This window comes from Solanum dulcamara, chromosome 6 (assembly GCF_947179165.1).
Source record: "Solanum dulcamara chromosome 6, daSolDulc1.2, whole genome shotgun sequence".
Lineage (NCBI taxonomy): Eukaryota > Viridiplantae > Streptophyta > Magnoliopsida > Solanales > Solanaceae > Solanum > Solanum dulcamara.
Window position 1 is genome coordinate 68,186,501 of NC_077242.1, and position 21,517 is coordinate 68,208,017.

Below are 21,517 nucleotides of genomic sequence, written 5' to 3' on the forward strand. Positions count from 1 at the left end.
CTCACGCAATTAATGGCTGCCCGAAGTGGTAACCAGAGTTCGCCGACTCTTAGCTCTAGTTCCCAAGAGCCATCTGCTGCCACTAGAATTAGAGACTTTCTAAGGATGAATCCGCCTGCATTCACGGGTTCTAAGGTTGATGAAGACCCCCAAAACTTTATCGATGAGATATGGAAAATCCTAAAAGCTATGCATGCTACGGAAGTTAAGGGGGTTGAGTTGGTGTCTTACCAGATCAAGGATGTGGCAAACATTTGGTATAACCAATGGGAGCAAGGTAGAGGTGAGGATGCTGAACCTGCTATGTGGGATGAATTTGAGGGAGCCTTTCTTGACCACTTCTTTCCCCGAGAACTAAGGGAAGCGAAAGTGGAGGAGTTTGTGAATCTGAAGTAGGAGGGTATGGCAGTTAAGGAGTATGGCCTGAAGTTTATCCAGCTGTCCAGGTATGCTCCAGAAATGATCCCAGATATGAGGTCAAATATGAGGAAGTTCGTCTCCGGATTAGGGAGGCATGTGAAGAAGGAATGCAAAGTAGCATTGTTGATCTCGAATATGGATATTTCCCGATTGATGGTGTATGCTCAACAGGTAGAAGATGAGAAGAGGAAAGACAGAAAGGAGCATCTGAGCAAGAAGGCAAAATCCGCGGGCTATGAGAATGAACAGAGGAAAACCAAGGGCAACAGGTCCTTCTTCCAGAAGAGGCCTTCCAACTATGCCTCATCTACCGCCAGCGCACCTATGCCGCAGAACAGGTATGATTGGAAGGGACGGAGTCACCAGAATTTCAGACCCCAGGGTTCTCAATCCTAGGCCAGTGTAAGTCAAGGTTCGAGGGGGAATCCACCATGCGGCAAGTGTGGTAGGCTCCACTTGGGAGAATGCAGAGCGGGAAGGGTTGGTTGTTATAAATGCGGCCAAATGGACCATTTTTTGAAGGAGTGTCCAGCATGGGGGAACAGAGCCCCGTTCTCTACCACCGCACCGCCAGCTAGGGGTAATCAAAGGGGCACTACTTTAGGTACGATTGGAGGTATGAACTGCCTATATGCCATGGGTAGTCGCCAAGATCAGGAGAACTCTCCAAACGTCGCGATGGGTATGATTCAAGTCTTTTCTCTTAATTGTTATGTATTGATGGATCCGAGTGCCACCCTATCTTTTGTGACTCCTTATGTGGCTAGTAAATTCAATAAAGTTCCTGAATATCTTCGTGAGCCCTTTTGCGTAGCTACTCCTATCGGTGATTCTGTCTTAGCTGAAAGAGTTTATAGAGGTTGCACTGTGTCGATCCATCACAAGGACACCTTGGCCGACCTAGTTGAGTTAGACATGGTTGATTTTGATGTGATTCTTGGCATGGACTGACTTTATGTCTATTATGCCTCTATTGATTGTAAAACTCAGGTTGTCAAATTCAAATTCCCGAATGAGGCTATCATAGAGTGGAAGGGTAGTTCTGTTGCGCCTAAGGGTAAGTTTATTTCATACCTTAGGGAAAGGAAGCTAATCTCAAAAGGGTGCATTTATCACCTTGTCAGAGTGAAAGATGACAATATTGAGTCTCCATCCCTCGAGTCGGTTCCGATTGTCAACGGGTTTTTGGATGTCTTTCCTAAATATCTGCCTGGAGTTCCTCCTGATTGGGAGATTGACTTTGGGATTGATGTTCTTCCTGATACCCAGCCTATCTCAATCCCTCCTTATAGAATGGCCCCAGCCAAGTTGAAAGAGTTGAAGGAGCAGTTAAAGGACTTGTTAGATAAGGGATTTATTAGGCCGAGTGTCTCACCATGGGGAGCTTCGGTCCTATTTGTTCGAAAGAAAGATGGGTCTCTTAAAATGTGTATCGACTACAGGCAGCTGAACAAGGTCACTATAAAGAATAAGTACCCTCTCCCCAGAATAGATGACTTATTCGACCAACTTCAGGGTGTCGCTTTCTTTTCAAAGATAGACTTGAGATCCGACTACCACTAGTTGAAGGTGAGGGAGTGTGATATTCTGAAGACCGCTTTTCGAACTCATTATGGTCACTTTGAATTTTTGGTCATGTCCTTTGGGTTAACTAATGCCCCCGCAGCTTTTATGGATCTCATGAACAAAGTGTTTAAACCATATCTTGATATATTTGTAATTGTGTTCATAGATGATATTCTGGTCTACTCTAAGAATGAAGAGGAGCACGCCCATCATCTTAGAATCGTCTTACAAACTTTGAGAGAACAGGTATTGTATGCAAAGTTCTCCAAATGTGAATTTTGGCTAGCATTAGTGGCTTTTTTAGGCCACATTATGTCTGGAGATGGTATTCAGGTTGACACTCAAAAGATTGAAGCTGTGAAGAATTGGCCCAGACCCACATCCCCGACGGAGATAAGAAGCTTCTTGGGTTTGGCTTGCTATTATCGAAGGTTTGTAGAGGGGTTCTCATCCATATCATCACCATTGACTAAGCTGACCCAAAAGAAGGCTAAGTTCCAATGGTCCGATGCTTGTAAGGAGAGTTTCCAGAAATTGAAGACTAAGCTAACCACTGCTCCTGTCTTAGCTTTGCCCGATGGAACAGAGGGTTTTGTGATCTATTGTGATGCATCTAGAATTGGTTTGGGTTGTGTGTTGATGCAAAGGGGGAATGTGATAGCCTACGCTTCAAGACAGCTTAAGGTTCATGAGAGGAATTACCCAACTCATGACCTTGAGCTGGCAGCTGTGGTGTTTGCGCTTAAAATCTGGCGCCACTACTTGTATGGAGTGCATATTGATGTATTCACCGATCACAAGAGCTTGCAATACGTCTTCAGCCAGAAGGAACTTAACCTGAGGCAAAAGAGATGGCTTGAGCTACTCAAGGACTACGACATGAGCATCCTCTACCATCCAGGTAAAGCTAATGTTGTTGTTGATGCTCTTAGCAGGTTGTCCATGGGTAGCACTGCCCACGTGGAAGAAGGAAAGAGAGAATTGGCGAAAGAGGTACACAGATTAGCCAGATTGGGAGTTCATCTGGAAGAGAACAATAAAGGCGGAATTACTGTTTAGGATGGGTCTACATTCTCACTTGTGGCAGAGGTAAAGAAGAAGTAAGACTAAGATCCCGTCCTTCTCTAATTGAAGAGAGTTGTTCACAAACAAGAGGTAATGGTTTTTACCCAAGAGGGGGATGGTGTGTTGAGGTACCAAAATAGGTTGTGTGTGCCGGATGTCGATGATGTTCGAAAGAGGATTATGGCCGAAGCGCATAGTTCTAGATACTCTATTCATTCGGGCTCCACAAAAATATATCATGACTTGAGGGAAATCTATTGGTGGAGTGGGATGAAGAGAGATATTGCGGAATTCGTTTCCAAGTGCCCGGATTGTCAACAGGTGAAGGTTGAGCATCAAAGGCCATGTGGTTTAGCTCAAAATATAGAAATTCCGGAATGGAAGTGGAAAATGATCAATATGGACTTTATCATAGGTCTACCAAGGTCTCAAAAGCAACATGATTTGATTTGGGTGATTGTGGATAGAATGACGAAATTAGCTCACTTCCTGGTGGTTAAGGCTACTGACACCGCAGAGGATTATGCAAAGTTGTACATTCGGGAGATCATCAGACTGCATGGGGTTCCCTTGTCTATCATCTCAGACAGAGGAGCTCAATTCACTTCCCAATTTTGGAAATCCTTTCAGAAGGGACTGGGTTTGAAGGTGAATTTGAGTACGGCCTTCCATCCCCAGACAGATGGCCAAAAAGAGCGCACCATTCAGACATTGAAAGATATGTTGAGGGCATGCGTGCTTGACTTCAAAGGAAATTGGGACGATCACTTGCCTCTCATAGAATTTGCATATAACAATAACTATCATGCAAGCATTCAAATGGCTCCTTATGAAGCCTTGTATGGGAGGAGGTGTAGATCGTCCATTGGGTGGTTTGAAGTTGGTGAAGCCGAGTTGATTGGGCCCGATTTTGTTCATCAAGCCATGGAGAAGGTGCGAGTCATTCGAGAAAGGCTAAAGACAGCCCAAAGCCGCCAAAACTCTTACACCGATGTGAGAAGGAGAGACTTAGAGTTTGAGGTGGGTGATTGGGTGTATTTGAAAGTGTCACCCATGAAGGGTGTCATGAGGTTTGGAAAGAAGGAGAAACTTAGTCCTCGATATGTTGGTCCGTACCAAATCTTGAGGCGGATTGGGAGTGCTGCTTATGAGTTGGAATTACCCTCGGAGTTAGCTTCTATTCATCCGGTATTCCACGTTTTGATGTTGAAGAAGTGCTTAGGCGATCCTTCGTTGGTAGTCCCCATTGATAGTATTGGAGTTAAGGATAGCTTATCCTATGAAGAGGTTCCGGTCCAAATTCTTGATCGCCAAATTCACAAATTGAGGAACAAAGAGGTCGCCTCAGTCAAAGTTCTCTGGAGAAATCAATTTATTGAGGAAGCCACGTGGGAAGCGGAGGAAGCCATGAGATCTCAATATCCAAACCTATTCGTGCCTACCGAGGAGAGTGTTGGAGGTAACGTCAATTTCCTTGACATTGAGTTCATTTGTGCATTTTGAGTCTTAATTAATGATTGATTGAGAATTTGATTGATTGAATGACTGAGTTTTGATTGTGATTTGTACCCTGAGTCCATTCTTGTTTTCTCGTCATTCGAGGACGAATGATCCCAAGGGGGAGATAATGTAACACCCGTCAAAAAATTTCCTAACATTCGGACCCTTTTTGTATTTGTGTAGGGTCTAACCCAATTATTTTGAAGTATGTACTTGAGTTAAGATAAGTCCCCGAGTAATTGAGGAGTGTTGGAGGTGATGTGGGGTCACGGAAGACCCCTAGGACCAAACTAAGACCAAAAAAGTTCATCGTAGCTAAGTTTTTGGATGAGTTCGTATATGGGGTCGACTTCTAACGACCCTATCTTTTGAAATATGACAATCTGGGTGTCCCTCGACCCATCGAATTAAAGGTCGTCGAGTCTTCTTTCCAACGCCACCAAGGATGTGAATTTTGGAGTTCGGAGTTGAAAGATATGACGATCCTAAGACGGACTAGCACGACAAGAATTTCAGGCCTGAGGTTCAACTACTGGAAATCTGGGCTTGGCGCTGCAGTGGTGTGATGCGCCACTATCGCGCCAGGAACACGCCTCAGTAGTTTGGTCCCTGGCGCGATGCGCCACTAAAAGTTGTGCAGGGTTTTTAAGCCAAATTCCAAAACCCAGAAACTTTGGCCTTGGCGCTATAAGGGCGCGACGCGCCACTATCGCGCCAGAAACATGCCTCAGTAGTTTGGTCTCTGGCGCGGCGCGCCACTGCGAGGTGTGCAGGTTTTAGGCGTAATTGGCCTGGCGCTGCAATGGTGCGACGCGCCACTATCGCGCCAGGTGCATTTTTGCCTATTTTTCAAAACTTTTGGGAAGGGGCAATTTGGGAATTGTCCCAAATTATATATGTATCAGCCTTAGCATTTTGGGATCATTTCTCAATCCCTCACTCTCTCTCTCTAAAAGCCCTAGAAACCCCTCTCTCTCCCTCTCTTCTTCTTCTTCTTCTTCTCCATTTCCAACAAGAAGAGTCCAAGAGCTTCAAGATTTGAGTCCTCCATTGAAGACCCAACCACAAGGTTTTCTTCAAGTCTATTCTAAGGTATGTAAGGCTATCCAAAACATGGGTTGAGTCCACCCATGTGCCCTATTCTTTCTTTGAGGTTAGATATTCATGAAAAATAGAGTTTCTTGGCATGGTGCATGTTTGAATGAGTTTTGTCTCCATTTTATTTGATTCTTTATCTGTCAATGTTGTTGAGCTAAGAGGTTACTAAAATGAGCCATTATGTGAGTATGAGATGATGAAGAAATGAGTTGTTAAATATGTTTTATTGATCTTCTTAATTATGTAGATTTGATAAAGGATATTATTTTCTTAAAAGTGTTGCCTATTATAAAAATGTCGATTTGAAGTCTTGAAGATGTGATGAGTCACAAAGATTTCTCAAATGGATGGAGGTAATGATTGATTATATCTAGATAATGCTATATATGTGCATTTAAAATTTCTTTTGAAGATATGATTGAGATTGATCAGATAGTATGATTGGAAGAGATTTGATTGTGATAGAGTTGATGAGTTGACAAGGTTGTAATGAGACTTGTCGATATGAGTTGATTAAGTTGATTGGATGGATTTTTATGAGCATTGAGTCTTGGGAGGAGTATCGAGCACCGAATTGGGCAAGAGTATAGTCCATACTCGAACCCAATACCTGTGTTGCCAAACGTAGGGGGGATTGAACCGTTAAAGTCGGATGCTTTCCCGAGAGCTTTGTCCTGACATTATAGGACCTGGTTGGATTGGATCCATGAGTGTTTGATTCGTTCATACCCTAGTAAGGTATGAACGGGCACGGCAACAACGTCATTTTGTTGTACCTTCACTGGCTCATAAATATTGGTTGTCGGTTAAGAGAAACTCCCAAATAGGTCTTGATAGTACTCTGAGTCAGATTGAGTTGAATTGTATATGATTGGTTCCGTATAAATCATATTCTTGTTTAGACTTAGGACATTTGATTGAGTTGTTATTCCTCTTGAGTTGAGATTCCGAGTTGATTGATTCTTCCTTGATGTTCGTTGTATTCGGCCATTTTACATACTCGTACATTCCATGTACTGACGTCATTTGGCCTGCATCGTTTCATGATGCAGAGACAGGTACTAGAGATCATCAACCGGCGCTCCGTTGAAGATCCACATACACTCTCAGCTAGTTGGTGAGTCCTCCTAGTTTCCGGAGGATGTTGAGCCGTCTTGTACAGTTTTGTTGTCATTTCCTTTATTTTTCATTGTTGGTAGCCATGGACTTGTCATTGGCACCTCTTAGACTTTGATAGAGGCTTCATAGACTAGAGTGTGGGGAGTTTGGACTGTTACTTTTGGGGAGTCTCATTATATTGTTTTGATGGCTTGAAAATGTTTGGCCTTCGGCCCCCATATTATGAATAGTATTTCATTAATTGAGTTCCGCTAAGAGAATGTGTTTGAATGAATGTGTGACATGGACCAGGTGGTTCGCTCGGAGGTCAGAAATGGCCTTTGGGTGTCGGTTACGTCTAGGGTACCTTCCCGGAGCGTGACAGTTACTGTCTTTTCCACTATTCTTAGTTAGAAGACTATTTATTTGTTTAAATTTTTGTCATTTTCACTTATTTTGTTTTAAATAAATTAGCTAAATATTTCCTTGAGGCTTTTGGATATCTAGCCATTCATTATACTCTTAAAATGGCCATATTAAATTCTATAAATATGTATAACGCACTCCTTGAATCTCTTTAATTACCCCACATTTGTTGTATTATTTCAACCATATTAAATTATGTAAATGCTCTTAAATTCCAAGGCACAAGAAGTTTAACTTTTACTATAAAGCTAAAGACGTAGGCAAAAGATGGCATGTAGATGATTTGTTTTAAGCATTATATTACATTATATAATGCACAATTTTTACTCATTTCTATTTTCTTTTGCAAGAATTAACTTAACAAGTCAGGAAGTACGAAGATAGAACACTCTTAAATGATTATTAGCTTTATCGGTACTTTATCACAAAATTATATTCTTTTCCTGATTAGTATTGACTGCTTATATGTTAGTTTCTTTACTTACATTGTTTATTATAATTGTATATTAGTCATTTTCCCTTTGAAAGACTTTTTAGAATGAAATTGTTTTTTTTTTTTTAGATGCAGCAACAAATTAAAGAAAGTGAAAGATCATAAACATGGAACCAAAAATGGTAGATGGGCAGCAAAGAGAAGAAGAAATCGAGATGGTGATATAGATGCCCTTGCAATTGTATTCTAGAAGGCTAGATTTGAAATATAAATTTATTTATGTTGATGTTGACTTATTACCGTATTATATTTTATAATATATATATATATATATATATATATATATATATATATATAATGAAAGGACTCATCATTATGAATCAGATAAAGGGCATGCACCTACACATGCAATTATGATTTATATATATTAAATAAATGCCGACTATAATATTACCTTCATTCAACAATTTCATAAAGATAAGATCAAAACTTTAAAGTAGGGGTGTACATAGATCGGGTTGGTTCGGATTTTTTACAAACCAAATCAAACCATTTGTGTCGGGTTATTAAATTTATAAATCAAACCAAACCAATAAAAGTCGGGTTTTTCGATATCAATTTTTCTCGGGTTTGTTCGGGTTTTTCGGGTTTCTCGGGTTTTTTGGATTTTTTCGGATTTTTTTTGGATTTCTCATAGTATCTAATAAAAAGCACAGAGCAGTGCTTCTTAAAAAGAGTTCTAGTACAAAATATCAACATATAAGATGGAGGCACAACACTGTTTGAAGTTTTAACTTTATAATATAACTTTATAAGATAAATTTTTTTTGTATATTATTTAGATGGGCTACTCAAGTCCAAATCTAAATGTAAGAAAGAAAACAAAAATTATGAAAAAATTTTAAAAAATATTTATAAATTACATTTTAATAAATATTTTTAGTATAACATAATTTAAAAGTAGTATATCTATAATCGGGTCGGTTTGGGTTCGGCTTGACTTTTTTTAGTTAAAATCAAACCAACCCTATAATGGTCGGATTTTTTTTTCAAACACCAAACCAAGTCAAACCAAACCACTAGTCGGGTTTTTTTTCCGGTTTGGTTCGGTTTGTCGGTTTGGTGCGGTTTATCGGTTTGTCCTGTACAGCCCTAGTTTAAAGCATGAAGTATTTGTATCCATAAGTGATGTTGCACGTATTCACATTTAAACTATGTGTTGTTGAAATATTAGATAAGTCAAATATTTGATAGAGTAAGACATTGTATGAGAAAACGTTATACAATTTATTGGCTGTATATATATAACTGTCGACTATAATATTAGTAACTAAAGTAATAGAATACAATGCTAAAGAAACTTTCCTATCTCTCATGAAAATGAAGGTATGATGATTGTACTATTTGTTATTTGAGCATGTATCCTTTCCTTACAATTTTTGTACCATTCATCACACAAATTCAATTTTTATTTCTTATGATTTAAGAATTTTAAATTAATTAGCATTGAATACACGTGCAATACACGTACCCAAAATTAATTTCCTAAAAATGGCTGCATACCAAGAAAAAAAGCATTCATAGATAGAAGTATCAGAACTCAATCCACAAATCAAGGCAGTTGACTTCATAAAGCAATAATAGTAGTCTTTGGAAACACAGAAGTGTCCTAGAAATCATCAATTTTGTATACATCGTATCATCATATCATATATCATATTATATATTATTAAAAGTGGAAACAAAAAAGGTTGAAAGTTGAAATGCCAAAATAACCCTATAAAGTTGAGTTACTCCAATAATACCATTAAAAAAAGAAATAGATTGTGCCTTTATAAAGTCTAAAAACTAAATTATATCTAATTAATTAAATAGTAAATACTAATCATATCATACTATGTTAACTAAAAGCAAAATATCATATTATACTAAATATTAAATAGTAATCATATCATATTACAAAGAAAAAAATCTATGTTAATAATATCTATAAGTTGAATTATCATTTTGTCCCTATAATAAATCAAATATTTAGTTAAATTAAATAATATGATTTTGCCCCTTTAAGTTAAAAAAAATATATTAAATATTTTTTTCATTTACATGAATAACGTGATTTGGAAATGGAGAAGTGGTACTTTAATGCTCACACAATTGGCATTCATATTATACAGAATTAGTTGCTTTAAATTCATAGATCATGTATCACTATATATAACTTCTACAATTCCTATTATTTATCTTTTGGTTTTCTTAACTAATTGGCTTTTCAAATTCTAAAACTTTTAAATCAGTAGCCTATTTGTTAATAATACAAAGATTAGTCGAATTTGAATAGTTTATTAAGCAATTAAATGTAGGTTGATTTAAGCTAATAAATATGTATATATGTTAAATGGAATTCTAGGAAACACTATATAAAGGCACCAAATGATTTCAATTTCCCTCAAGTTTTATTTTTTGGTTGAGCAAAATTTGGCCTTCCTTTTCGTTCCTTTTCTTTTCCCTTAAGAAAAAACTGCATGAACCAAAAGAAAATGGGAGATGAGAAGCATATAGAGTTGATAAATGTCGGAATTGAATAATCATCAGATTCAACTCACCTTCAATCTTAACAGGATGATATATGAAGGCCACTGTCTCCATTCTGTAGCGATAACAACGATTCAAAAGCTATGAAAAAGAGGGGATTGATTTCTTTGAAAGGTTGATTTAGAATTTTCATTAATTGATTCATTCTTATAGTGTATTGCGATTATAATTATTGAGGGAATCAGAGGTGCTATTCGAAGGAGCCATGGCTGCTAAGAAAAAATAATTTACTACCCAGAAAACGTTTTGGCCGTGAAGCAGAATAGCCCTGATACCATAAAGTAGTATACTGAAGAGATAAGTTCTTGTGTTTTATTAATAATGAATGGGGTATTTATACAATAGGGTAGATCCATAAGGATCAGGAAGAAAATCAATACAATCCGTCAAAATTAATGAAGATCTTTACAGTTATGAATAAGCTAATAATATAAGAACTAAAGCTATAAATAAGGAATGAAAATAAAATTCAATCAATCTAGGATATATCTCTAATATCTTAAACCAACTCCCTTCTTCCCCTACATTGGGAGTACTCATCAATAGACCATTTTAGTACGTGTTCAACCCAAGTAACTTTTGGGCGGGTAATAGACCCATCAATTTATCTACCCAGACAATTTTATCCCGACCATTTGACTCCTAAAACATGCAATCCATATATTATTACAGGGTAAAAACCTACAATAGCTTATATTAGGTGCTTTACCAATAACGGTTGTGGTAGAGTGAGGCTTCTTTATTTTCATTGAAGCAATCAACAATGATTTTGAAGTCAATTGCGAGTTTCTCAATGATATCCGACGATCAAGACAATTCTCGTGAAACTCTTTCATTTCATAGAAGTCCGCTCAAGCAGACCATTTCCAGGGCTTTTTAAAAGTGACACAACTACTCCTTCATTTTTAAACCTAATGGGATAACGAGTCTTCTATATGTCCAATTTAATTTAAGAGAATCTAAGTGATACGTTAAAAGACATCCATGATGGTCCAAATTAAAAGTGAGTTTGAGAAAAATCCTCACTCAGAAGTTGTGGGGACTCTTGAGATCTTTGTTGTCCTTCTTCAATTATTGTCAACTTTAAAAAATTACCTTGTCCATTTTCTTCAGCTCAGCCGCTGCAGTTTTACTCCAATAATTGCCTTTGCCTTTTTCTTTTAGTTCTCGGAATTCTGTCTTAAATAAACAAGAAACAGTCAGTTTAGATCATCTTTGAGAGAACATCATTAGCATTCTGATCAGAAATATATATATTTTCTTTACCTCAAAAATTGTTCAATGGAAATACTTGTTACTGTTGTATCTGCTTGTGTTGTTGAGGTGGGGAGGTTCATGTGTAAATTGAAAATTTTGTCAGTTTCTCGTCAAAAATTGAAAATCTAAGGGAGGAAATAGAGAAGCTAACAAAGTTTAAAGATGATATCAATGCAAAGATAGAAGAAGATAAGAAAAAAGGCTACCAACCAAAACCAGATGTTGTCAAGTGGATTGAAGATGTTTGCGAGCTAGAGAATAAATGGAAAACTGAGCAAGAAAGCATTGCAGCAGCTAAGATGCTTGCATATAAGTGTTGTCCAAATTGCAGCCTTCGCTCGCATGTCTCCAGTCAAGCACGGGACATCCGAGATCAACTTTTCATGCTTAAAGAGGTAGGAGAAAGCTTTGGATCCAATTTGATGGTAGAAAATTACCAGGTGATTGAGTACTTGCCTGTATCATCAATAAAAGGTCAGCCAGAAGCAACAAGGAATCTCAATCAAATACTCCAACACTTGGAAGATGATAAGGTATTGCTGGAATTAAATCAAGATTAGTTGCTAATTTTATTATAATTCCTGTCTAATTAGATTTTAGCGAAAAGGCATAAGTAGCCCCCAATGACGGAATTGGATCAAAACATTATATGATTGAATGATCAAAGCCTCTTTCTCTAATTTTCTAATTTTCTTCTATATGACTATTGTCGCATCTTTCACTTGTGGGTAAATTATTTTTTTGGGTATGTGAATCCTTTCAGGTCTGCATCATCGTAGTGTGGGGTGCGGGAGGAATTGGGAAAACTACATTGATGAAAAATCTGAACAATGAGCTCCGACAGATTGACGTGTCAAAGTCAAAATTGTCTTTTGGTGTTGTGGTATGGATTACAATGCCCAAACCAAAGCACATAAGTAAGGTTCAAGCATTAATTGCCAAAAGATTAAGCCTAGAGGTAGATAACGAGGGAAGTGAAGAAAGCAATGCCAACAAAATCTACCAAAGGCTCAAGGAAGAAAAGAGTTTCCTTCTCATACTAGATGATGTTTGGTAAGCTATAAATTTGGATCATGTAGGTGTGCCCCAAGCCAAAGGTCATGAAGGAGGCAAGGTTTTTATAACTTCTCGCTTTGGGGGTGTTTGTAAGCAAATGAAAACAGACATCGAAATGAATATTTCCACTTTGGATGAGGATGAATCTTGACATCTGTTTATCAAAAATGCAGGAGATGTTGCCAATCGGGAAGATATTCAGCCATTGGCAATGGATATTGCAAGAGACTATGGTGGTTTACCTTTAGCAATCACTGTTATTGGAGCATCTATGAACGGGGAGAAGAGGGTCGAGCAATGGGTAAATGCTTTGGACTCACTTAGAATGTCTGAACCTTATGACACAGATGTAATACAAAAGGTTTACAAGATCATCAAGTTGAGTTTTGAGAATTTAGTATCTCCAGATATTGAATTATCGACAGAGCAAAGAAACAATATGAACAAAAGGAGAGGTGACATTCAAAGTTGTTTCTTGTATTGCTCCTTATACCCTTTGGCTTTTCCAACAGATGATCTCATACATTGCTGGTGGGCAGAGGGTTTCGTCGGTGAACATGACACATACGAAAAAGCTTACAACAGGGGAATCACAATGATTGAGAGTCTAAAAGATGCCTGCCGCAAGGAATGGATAAGTTGACAAATCTGAGGCTATTAAATCTGCCTGTTGCTGATTTGAAGGAGAGCATCGGCCAAGGATTTTTCCTCAAATTGTCTAACATTGAAATAATAAATATGATGGGCAGCTATTTTGGACCAACACCTTTTGATGAGATATCATCTCTACACAATCTGACTTCTCTTTTTATTAGATTGGATAGCTCATCAATTTTCATTGGAGACCACACCTGGATGAAAAGATTGAAAAGATTTCACATTGAAGTCGGGAAAATCCATTTTTTGTATCAGTTAAAAAGTCAGCAAGGAAGATATGCGTCTCTAATTGTAAAATTTTCAGTAACGGAGAGCTCTCAGGCATGTTACAGTTTGCTTCAGATTTGTACTTGCGCAAATGCATGGATCTCAGGAAGTTGATTGCGAACAAGAGTTTTGATGGATTAAAATCACTCTGCATTCACGAATGTTACTTGTGATTTTGGACCAGCGGAAGAAGGAAGTGGACAGTTTGACCCTCTGCCAAATCTGGAATATCTCAAGCTTGATGCAGTACGTAATTTAAAGAGTGTTTCTGATTTCGGTCAACTTCTGGGTCTAAGGTTTTCCAAATTATGCCAATTGGATATATTATCTTGTTCAAGTTTAACATGTCTTTTCAACGTTGGTGGAGCTTTTTCTGTACCCAAGCACTTGGAAATTGAAATTGCATTCTGTACAAAGCTGGTAGAGTTGTTTGTGCAATGCAGCTCAAGTCAAATTCCAAGAGTCCAGAAGTTAGTTTTGATATACTTACCAAAATTAGGAACGTTGGGGGAGCCGTGGGAACACCTGGAGGAACTTAAGGTGTTAGAATGCAATGGACCAAGGAAGTTGCCACTCTCTATTCAAACCTCCAACAACATCAAAGTAATAAGAGGATCATCAGAATGGTGGAGCCAATTGGAGTGGGATGACGACAACTTCAAGTCAAATTTAGAGCATTGCTTCCTACATCTGCTGGATCTCAGGTGATAGTCCAATTAACTTTCAGATTTCTCAATTGTCGCTGGTATTAATATAATTTGGGTCCTGATTTTGTCTCACTTTTTTCTTTTTCTCCTGTTCGAAAGGGTTTATAATGTTCACCTATGGCTTTAAAGCTCAAATTATTTTCCAATAAAGATGAACACATATTGTGTGTTCAATATGATGGAAAATATTTTCTAGGAAAATAAGTGAGTTTCTTACTTATTTTCTTGTATTTGGTACGTACGCAAACATTATGGCACATTGATAAATCTCAGCTTATAGGGCAAAGAATATACTGACTAGTATATTATAAATATAAGAATTTACATGCATCTAATGAAAGAGACAGGTTTTATATAGTAGCTCACCAAAGAGAGTAAGAAAACCTGAGTTTTGTTTGGTATAGAAACTTCTTAGATGAGTAAATTTAAGATACACTGCATTTGGTAGCTGCTCTGAGTTTTATTCTTCTTCTTTTTCATTTAGTAACTGGGATATTTTAAAAGAAATAATAAAGTCAATTCCTTATTGCTGTCAAAATAATTATTATTTGTCTTTGTTTAAAAACAATAACTAGCCCAGTATAATCCCACAAAGTGGGGTTTGGGGAGGGTTGAGTATACGCATACCTTACCTCTGCCTCAAGGGTGAGAGGGTGTTTCCGATAGACGCTAGGCTCAAGGAAAAACATTCTGATGCAGTCCAAAAAAAGAAGTAACAGAAGTACAATAATATCACATAGTAACAAAACAACAGATAGTTACATGACAGTAACTGCAACAAAATAAAATAATAGTTGAAGTACAAAAAAACAACATGTAGTACCAGAAATCAAAGGACAAGCAACTACAGGAGCAATACTACAACTACTAGTAAGGATGTGTAACAAGACAATGCACTGCTACCTACTAATCTTCTACCCTAATTCTTGCTATCCAAAACCTTCTATATAAAGTCATGTCATTGGTAAACTGAAACTGTGTCATGCCATGTCTACTCACCTCTGCTCAATGGTTCTTTGGTCTATCTCTACCTCTACCTCTCCTTAAACCATACATAGTCATCTTCTCACACCTCTGCACTTTGGAATCCGTACATCTCCTTTTCACATGCCCGAATCATCTCACTCTCACTTTCCGCATCTTTTCCTCCATTGAAGCCATTCTCACCTTGTCTTGGATATCCTTCTTTCTAATCCTATCTCTCTAAATATGTCCACACATCCATCACAACATCCTCATTTCTACAACTTTCAACTTCAGGATGTGAGAATTGTTGAGAGGCCAGCACTCTACCCAATACAACATAGTTGATCTAACTAATACTCTGTGGAACTTGCTTTAAGTTTTGATAGCACCTTCTTATCACACAAGACTCCAGATGCGAGCCTAAATTTCATCTATCCTGCACCAATACGATGAGTGGCATCTTCGTCAATCTCCCCATTTCCTTGGACAATAGACCCAAGATACTTGAAACTTCCTCTCTTATGGATGCCCCATGTATCCAGCCTCACAATCTAATATCTGTGTGAACAACTCTAATATCTCTATGAACAACTCTTACAATCTAATCACTTTTAATAGTTTTTCTTTAGTATAATTATTAGAATAAACAAACAAACAATTCTCTTGAAATCCGACGACACTTGTTACTAAATCTTAGTAGAATTTACTAAAGAATTTGTCAGCACTAAGTCCCTGTGGAATTTGACATCCGATTGTTTACAATCACTTTATTACTTGCGACCACAATCACTTGTGTATGTATTGGGAGACAACAGCCTGCATCATGATCATCACCACCACACACTAAGAATCTATCTGGTTAGACATTGATTGTGGAATCCTTAGGTATGACATAGCTACTGAGTTCTACTTTCTTTGTCACCGCGTGTGGCAGCTGCAAGTGAACTGGTGGGTGTTGCCTTAGACCTTCCAAAATCACTGCTTTTAGGTAATGCATTTTTTATTTTTCCTTAATTTGGGTTTGCCCTGTTAACTACCTCAGATATAGTTTTCTTGAATAGAAGGGTATTTGACTAAGTTGGCCATAATCCATTGCAATGAGGTGGACGTGGTATCAGTGGCCGTGCTGAGGAACTCACTGTAGAGGCTTATGATCTGTTAAAGATTAAGTTTCTTCTTTTCCTCTGGCAATTCCAAATTTAGCAATCTATCCAAACAACAAGCCACGGCACCACTTTTGCCTCATCTTATGTCTCTTCATTTTAACCATCAGTAGTCTTTTCACTCGCTTTAGCCTTCATTGGAGCCTTGATTTGAGGGATGAAGATGCTCTCTTTCTCTTGTTGCATTTCAATCACTTCCCTCCAACGACTCCTGAAAATGAGTGGCTGCAGAGTCTAATGAGCATGAAGGAGCTGTTGAATAAGGACACTATGTGTCACAACTCAAGCCCATGATACATATTGTTCGCTTTTGGACTAGGCTCGCATGTATTTGTCTCACGCCTCGCCCAAAAAGTTTGTGTACCATGTGAACTTGAACTATGCCTTATAAAACATTTATTTTCCTCTCCTATTTAGATTTGGGATTCGCGTAAGGTGTCATCTGCACCTCACCTTCAAAAGCCTGTCAGTCTTGCTTGATCCGCCCTCCATCATGAGCTTCACACTAAGTGCCCAAGAACGGGCCTTTGACTAAAATTTGATGTGACAGTTTGGAGGATTTCAGAGTTCAGGTTTCAACTAAGGAGACACCATAAGGGTCCATAGGGGGAGAAGCTGATGTTGATCCGATGAGTACTGCTGATGCCGATTAAAGAAAATAGCACCTTTCTGGAAAAATGTTTGGTAGGATAATGAGTGGCTAGCAACAAATATGGAAGGATGAAGAGATCCAATTCTTAGGTTGATGAGAGGACGATATTTATTCTTGAGGTCCTGAGGATGAGTTGTACATCAGCATTAAACCATAGTTAGCTCCCAATTGCTGTAAAAGGAGTCCTTCTGGGAGCTTCTTGTTCTTCTGATTGGATTTTGGAAAAAATAGACTGGAGATGGATTTCAGGAAGAAAGAACTGCAGAGAGTGATGAATATCTTAAGCCCATGTATGTTTAGATCAATATAAAGCCAGTGGCATTAAAAGGGCTTACACCTAGTTTTAGTTTATATTAATTAAAGTGAGTTCCTGCACTTTTCAACCAAAAATTCTCAAACTATAATGTAACCTTAATCTTCTATATGTTTGCCTCATTCTTTCTGTATCAATTGCATCAAGTTATAGATTCAATCTAAGGAACAGAAGGTCAGATCAAAGATATTACTAATTGGCCACTTTTGAAATCTGAGTACTTGTTGCAGCATGGCAGTGCAGGAATGCTGCTTTCACCTTTCCATTCTGGAAATAGAGTTAGTCGTAGTGTTTTTACGATGACAACAATGCTTAAAACTATAGAAGGCAGTTGCTGATGAATTTGTAATGTTGATCACAGGTATACACTATAAAAAGAAACCAAAGGAGTTGGGCAACAAGTTACTGGGATGCGTCAATGAATCTATCAAGACAATCCATTGCATGAGAAATTAAAGGGAATGGGCATACAAAATCAAAGGATGACAGCAGACCGCAATCCACGATTTAAAGAAGATATTTCAAAGAAACACTTATGAAAACAACTTCCAGACCAACTTAATACTGAGCACTTCAAGAAAATCTCCTTGAGATTACACACTTCATATACAATGTCTGAATTAAGAAGGATTTCCAACAAAAAATCTCTCACTCTGCAGTCCAGGAAAATAGTTAGGCATAACTAAAGGTAGAGAATTCAATTTCAGAAGAAGGCAAAAGTCGGAAATATTTGAATGAAAAACTAACCAACTGAAGATTAGAAGTAGCAGTTGGAAATCCAGATAAATAGACATTGCACAGTAGAAATTTCTCTCTCTGACAATTATCTTCTGCAGTCCAAGGAACGTGAATTTAAATCAACAAATTCTTCCCCCTCCTCTCTCGGTTTTTTCTTCAAATGGACTATAGTTGATCCAGGTCTGGAAATGACTATTTTCTGTGAAAAGTGTAACAGGAAGACAAGTGAGTTACTGACAATGGATGGTTAAACAAAAGCACTTCTGATCAAACTTATCACATCAAAAGTTGGATTATTTACTTTCTTTGTCATTTCAATAGACTTTGCTCCCCCATTGGATCATCAAGGATCTCAAACAGAACTGGAATGAGTTAACATCAATAGTCAAATAATCCAACAAGGGAGCATGATCGTCCAAGTGAGGGACAATACTAACACTAAAACAAGGCCACATTGGGATAAAGATTATTATTCCAATACCAGTAACAATACACCTGTACATTTGCTTCATTGTTCCTGTATCATTGCATCTAAAGACAATGTGAGCACAGATGGTCATATGTCTCTGATTGGCAACCTTTATAAAGCCTGAGTACTAGCTGCAGTATGGCAAGAGGGATAACTAGTTTCATCTTCCCATTCTGGAAATAGACTATATATTGATCCAGAATAGACCTTTTTTCTGTAAAAAGAGTGAACATCCAAGCAGCTTGTATTGGTTTTCATACCTCAAAACCGAGCTTTAGCTAGTTTTTTCTGTTGCTTAGTGCGTTCAACAGATTCTTGGATCTATCGGTCGTGCTCTCTAATTATTCGATCCACATCAATTGGTTTTGATACAGATGGAGGTGGACCAAAATATTGGTTGTCTTCCAGGAAGTCAAAGCCATCTGATTCTGCAGGAGGCAACAATTGTTCAATAAGTTGGTTGGAGTTATTGCCTTCCCCTTCCGACATTTTTTTCTTGTCAGACATCACCCATTGAGCATCTTTTAGGATCCATGCCGCATGCTCTCTTGGTAATCCCTGCATATTGGTCCACCTGTCAAGTAAAAGAGTAGATATTTGGTCATTAGTCAATGTCGTTGATGGACCTAAAGAATGATTCATCTTTCCCTTAGAGTCATGGTCATTCCCTTTAGCTGTTGATCCCTTCTCAAGCCTCGCATGTGTAACAGTTTTGAGGATCATGGTGTCATGCTCTCTGAGTAAATCCTGCATTTTATCTGATGCAGCAGGTAATGGACCTGACCACTTCTTCTTTCCCTTGATATCATGGTCATCATGAATTGGTTCTTTCCTTATCGCTCTCTGATTATTCCTTTGATTAGGAGTAGCAAAAATCTGAGTATAATTCTCTGAGCCCTCTTTTCTGCTGGACACCTGAAAACATTCAGAGGAGTTTGTTCCTTCATTTAGAACACCTTCTGAGACACATTCGTTTATTTTTTCAAGCCTATCCCGGGCTTTTGAATGAGTAAGGAGTTGTCTTCTGTCTATGTTACTCTTTAATTCTGCATTAGCTTCAGGATATGGAAATGCCCTTACACTTCTATCGCGTGCATACTTCTGGTTCCTACTCCTCATGATTTCTGTCTTCTTTGCATCGATCTCTTTGCTAGGGGGACACTGTGGCAAACTTGAGGGATCACAAGCAAATGGTTTTGTTGTGAAAAACTCATTCTGAAGAGCAAGAGCTGCAGTCCCTCGGTATTCAGCTTTTAAGGAAAGTAAAGTGTCAATTAGTCCTACAGCAGCTGCAGGAAGATCATAAAAGGCCGTGTGAAGAATCCGTCTATAAGGCTTTATTGGCTTAAATATCTTTGCATTAGGCAATTTAGATTGTAGCCAAAAATCATCAGATGGAGAACCACACAGCTTGAAGATTTTATGCAATTGATCAACTTCAGTTTTACCAGGCATAATAGGCTTTCCAGTAAATAGTTCACCAAGTACACAACCAACACCCCATAAATCAACTCCAACTCCATAACAATTTGATCCAAGCAAAAGTTCTGGTGGCCGATACCAGAGAGTCACAATTTTGCTAGTTAAGGGGATGCTTTGTTCTGGATCAAAAAATATTGACAACCCAAAATCTGTAATTTTCAGGATACCATATTTATCAACTAACAAGTTAGAAGTTGTTACATCTCGATGCAAGATACCACGGCTATGGCAGTGATCAAGCCCTTTAAGCAGCTGGTTCATGTAACATTTGATTTCAGGTTCAGAAAACTTGACACCTTTTTGTTCCTGAATTGCCTTGAGATCATATTCCATGCAATCAAAAACAAGGTACAAACTATAGTGCATTTTCGAGATGGCTAAACCTTCCAATTTGATAACGTTCGGGTGATCACCAAGCCTTCTCAATATAATGATTTCTCTTGCCAAAAACTTGACACTCTCGGGTTCAAAATTGTCAAAACGAACCTTCTTCAGAGCAACAAACTTATTGAGCAAACAATCGTGAGCCTTGTAGACATAACTGTAAGTTCCCTGGCCAATTTTATCTATTTTGTTAAAAGTATCAGCTTTTCTTGGAAGCCATCCATTTAAAGCATCACCTGCAACTGCAACAAGCCAATTAGGCCATCCAGCAACAACTAGTTCACCTTCTATGCCTTTTGGTACTCCTCTGCTGAGTCTTGGATTCGGTTTTCGTCTCCTGGTGTGAAGGATTTCTTCCTTCTCTGAAGATACCGCGACTTCAACTGATTGATCCCTGATAGTTGAAGATTTTCCATGACTGGAACCCATAGTTTCCCAAATGAAAATCAATCTTAGTCTTATTTTACATCAGATAACAACACAAACTAATTCTTATTTCCTAAAGCTTTGATTACATACCAAGAAAACAAACATTTTTAGAAAGAAGTATGAGAACTCGAATGACAAATCAAGGGAGTTGCCTTCATAAAAGCAATAATAGTAGGTTGAGTTGTAAACAAAGACTTGTCCTAGAAATCATCATTTTACAAATACATATTTCTGTCTCCTTGTGCTAAGGTTTTCTTCCTGAAAAAACAAGACAATCCAAAAAAAAGGATCTTCTGTTTGTTAGGACCGAAAATAATCAGGTGTCATGCGGAAGATAGCAAAACAAATCTCAAATGACCGTAAGAAGACAAGTGATAAATATACCAAAAGAGACATGAACATTTAACGTTGTTCGGTCCATCAACCTACATCTACAAGAGGAGATAAGCAATTTACTATAAATATGAGAGTACAAAATATCGAGAGAAATTATCTCACAATTCACTCGGAATATAAACAGGTTCACACAAGTGATAACGTTATCACTTGTGTCTCACAAATTCTCCCCCACACAGAACTCTCAAAGCCCCCTGGGACTACATTGTGAATGCTACCATATTAGAAGGAATGACATCTATTTATAGAGTCATAAATTTTTTCCTACAAGAAAAAGGACTAGCCATATATGGAGACTTTTTGTTCTCCTTTTCCTAAAACGAAAAACTCAGTTATGGTATGAAACTCAGGACAAATACCCAACACTATTTACATGCTTTGAT

General features: G+C 37.9%; 1 protein-coding gene and 1 pseudogene across 1 annotated transcript; one reads left to right on the plus strand and one right to left on the minus strand.

Moving 5' to 3' along the window:
* Positions 1 to 11,229: 11,229 nt before the first annotated feature.
* LOC129891312 (disease resistance protein At4g27190-like) lies at positions 11,230 to 18,694 on the plus strand (annotated as a pseudogene).
* On the minus strand, positions 18,104 to 20,786 carry LOC129891311 (probable serine/threonine-protein kinase At1g54610). Its single transcript, XM_055966623.1, has 2 exons — positions 18,704 to 20,786; positions 18,104 to 18,173 (listed from the first exon to the last, which is right to left on the minus strand). Exon 1 carries the CDS (start codon positions 20,736 to 20,738, stop codon positions 18,765 to 18,767), a length of 1,974 nt encoding a protein of 657 aa, XP_055822598.1. The 5' UTR covers positions 20,739 to 20,786; the 3' UTR covers positions 18,104 to 18,173; positions 18,704 to 18,764.
* Positions 20,787 to 21,517: the final 731 nt, after the last annotated feature.

Excerpts from the sequence above, each read along its gene's own strand:
- LOC129891311 (XM_055966623.1), bottom strand. The coding sequence starts at position 20,738 with ATGGGTTCCAGTCATGGAAAATCTTCAACTATCAGGGATCAATCAGTT.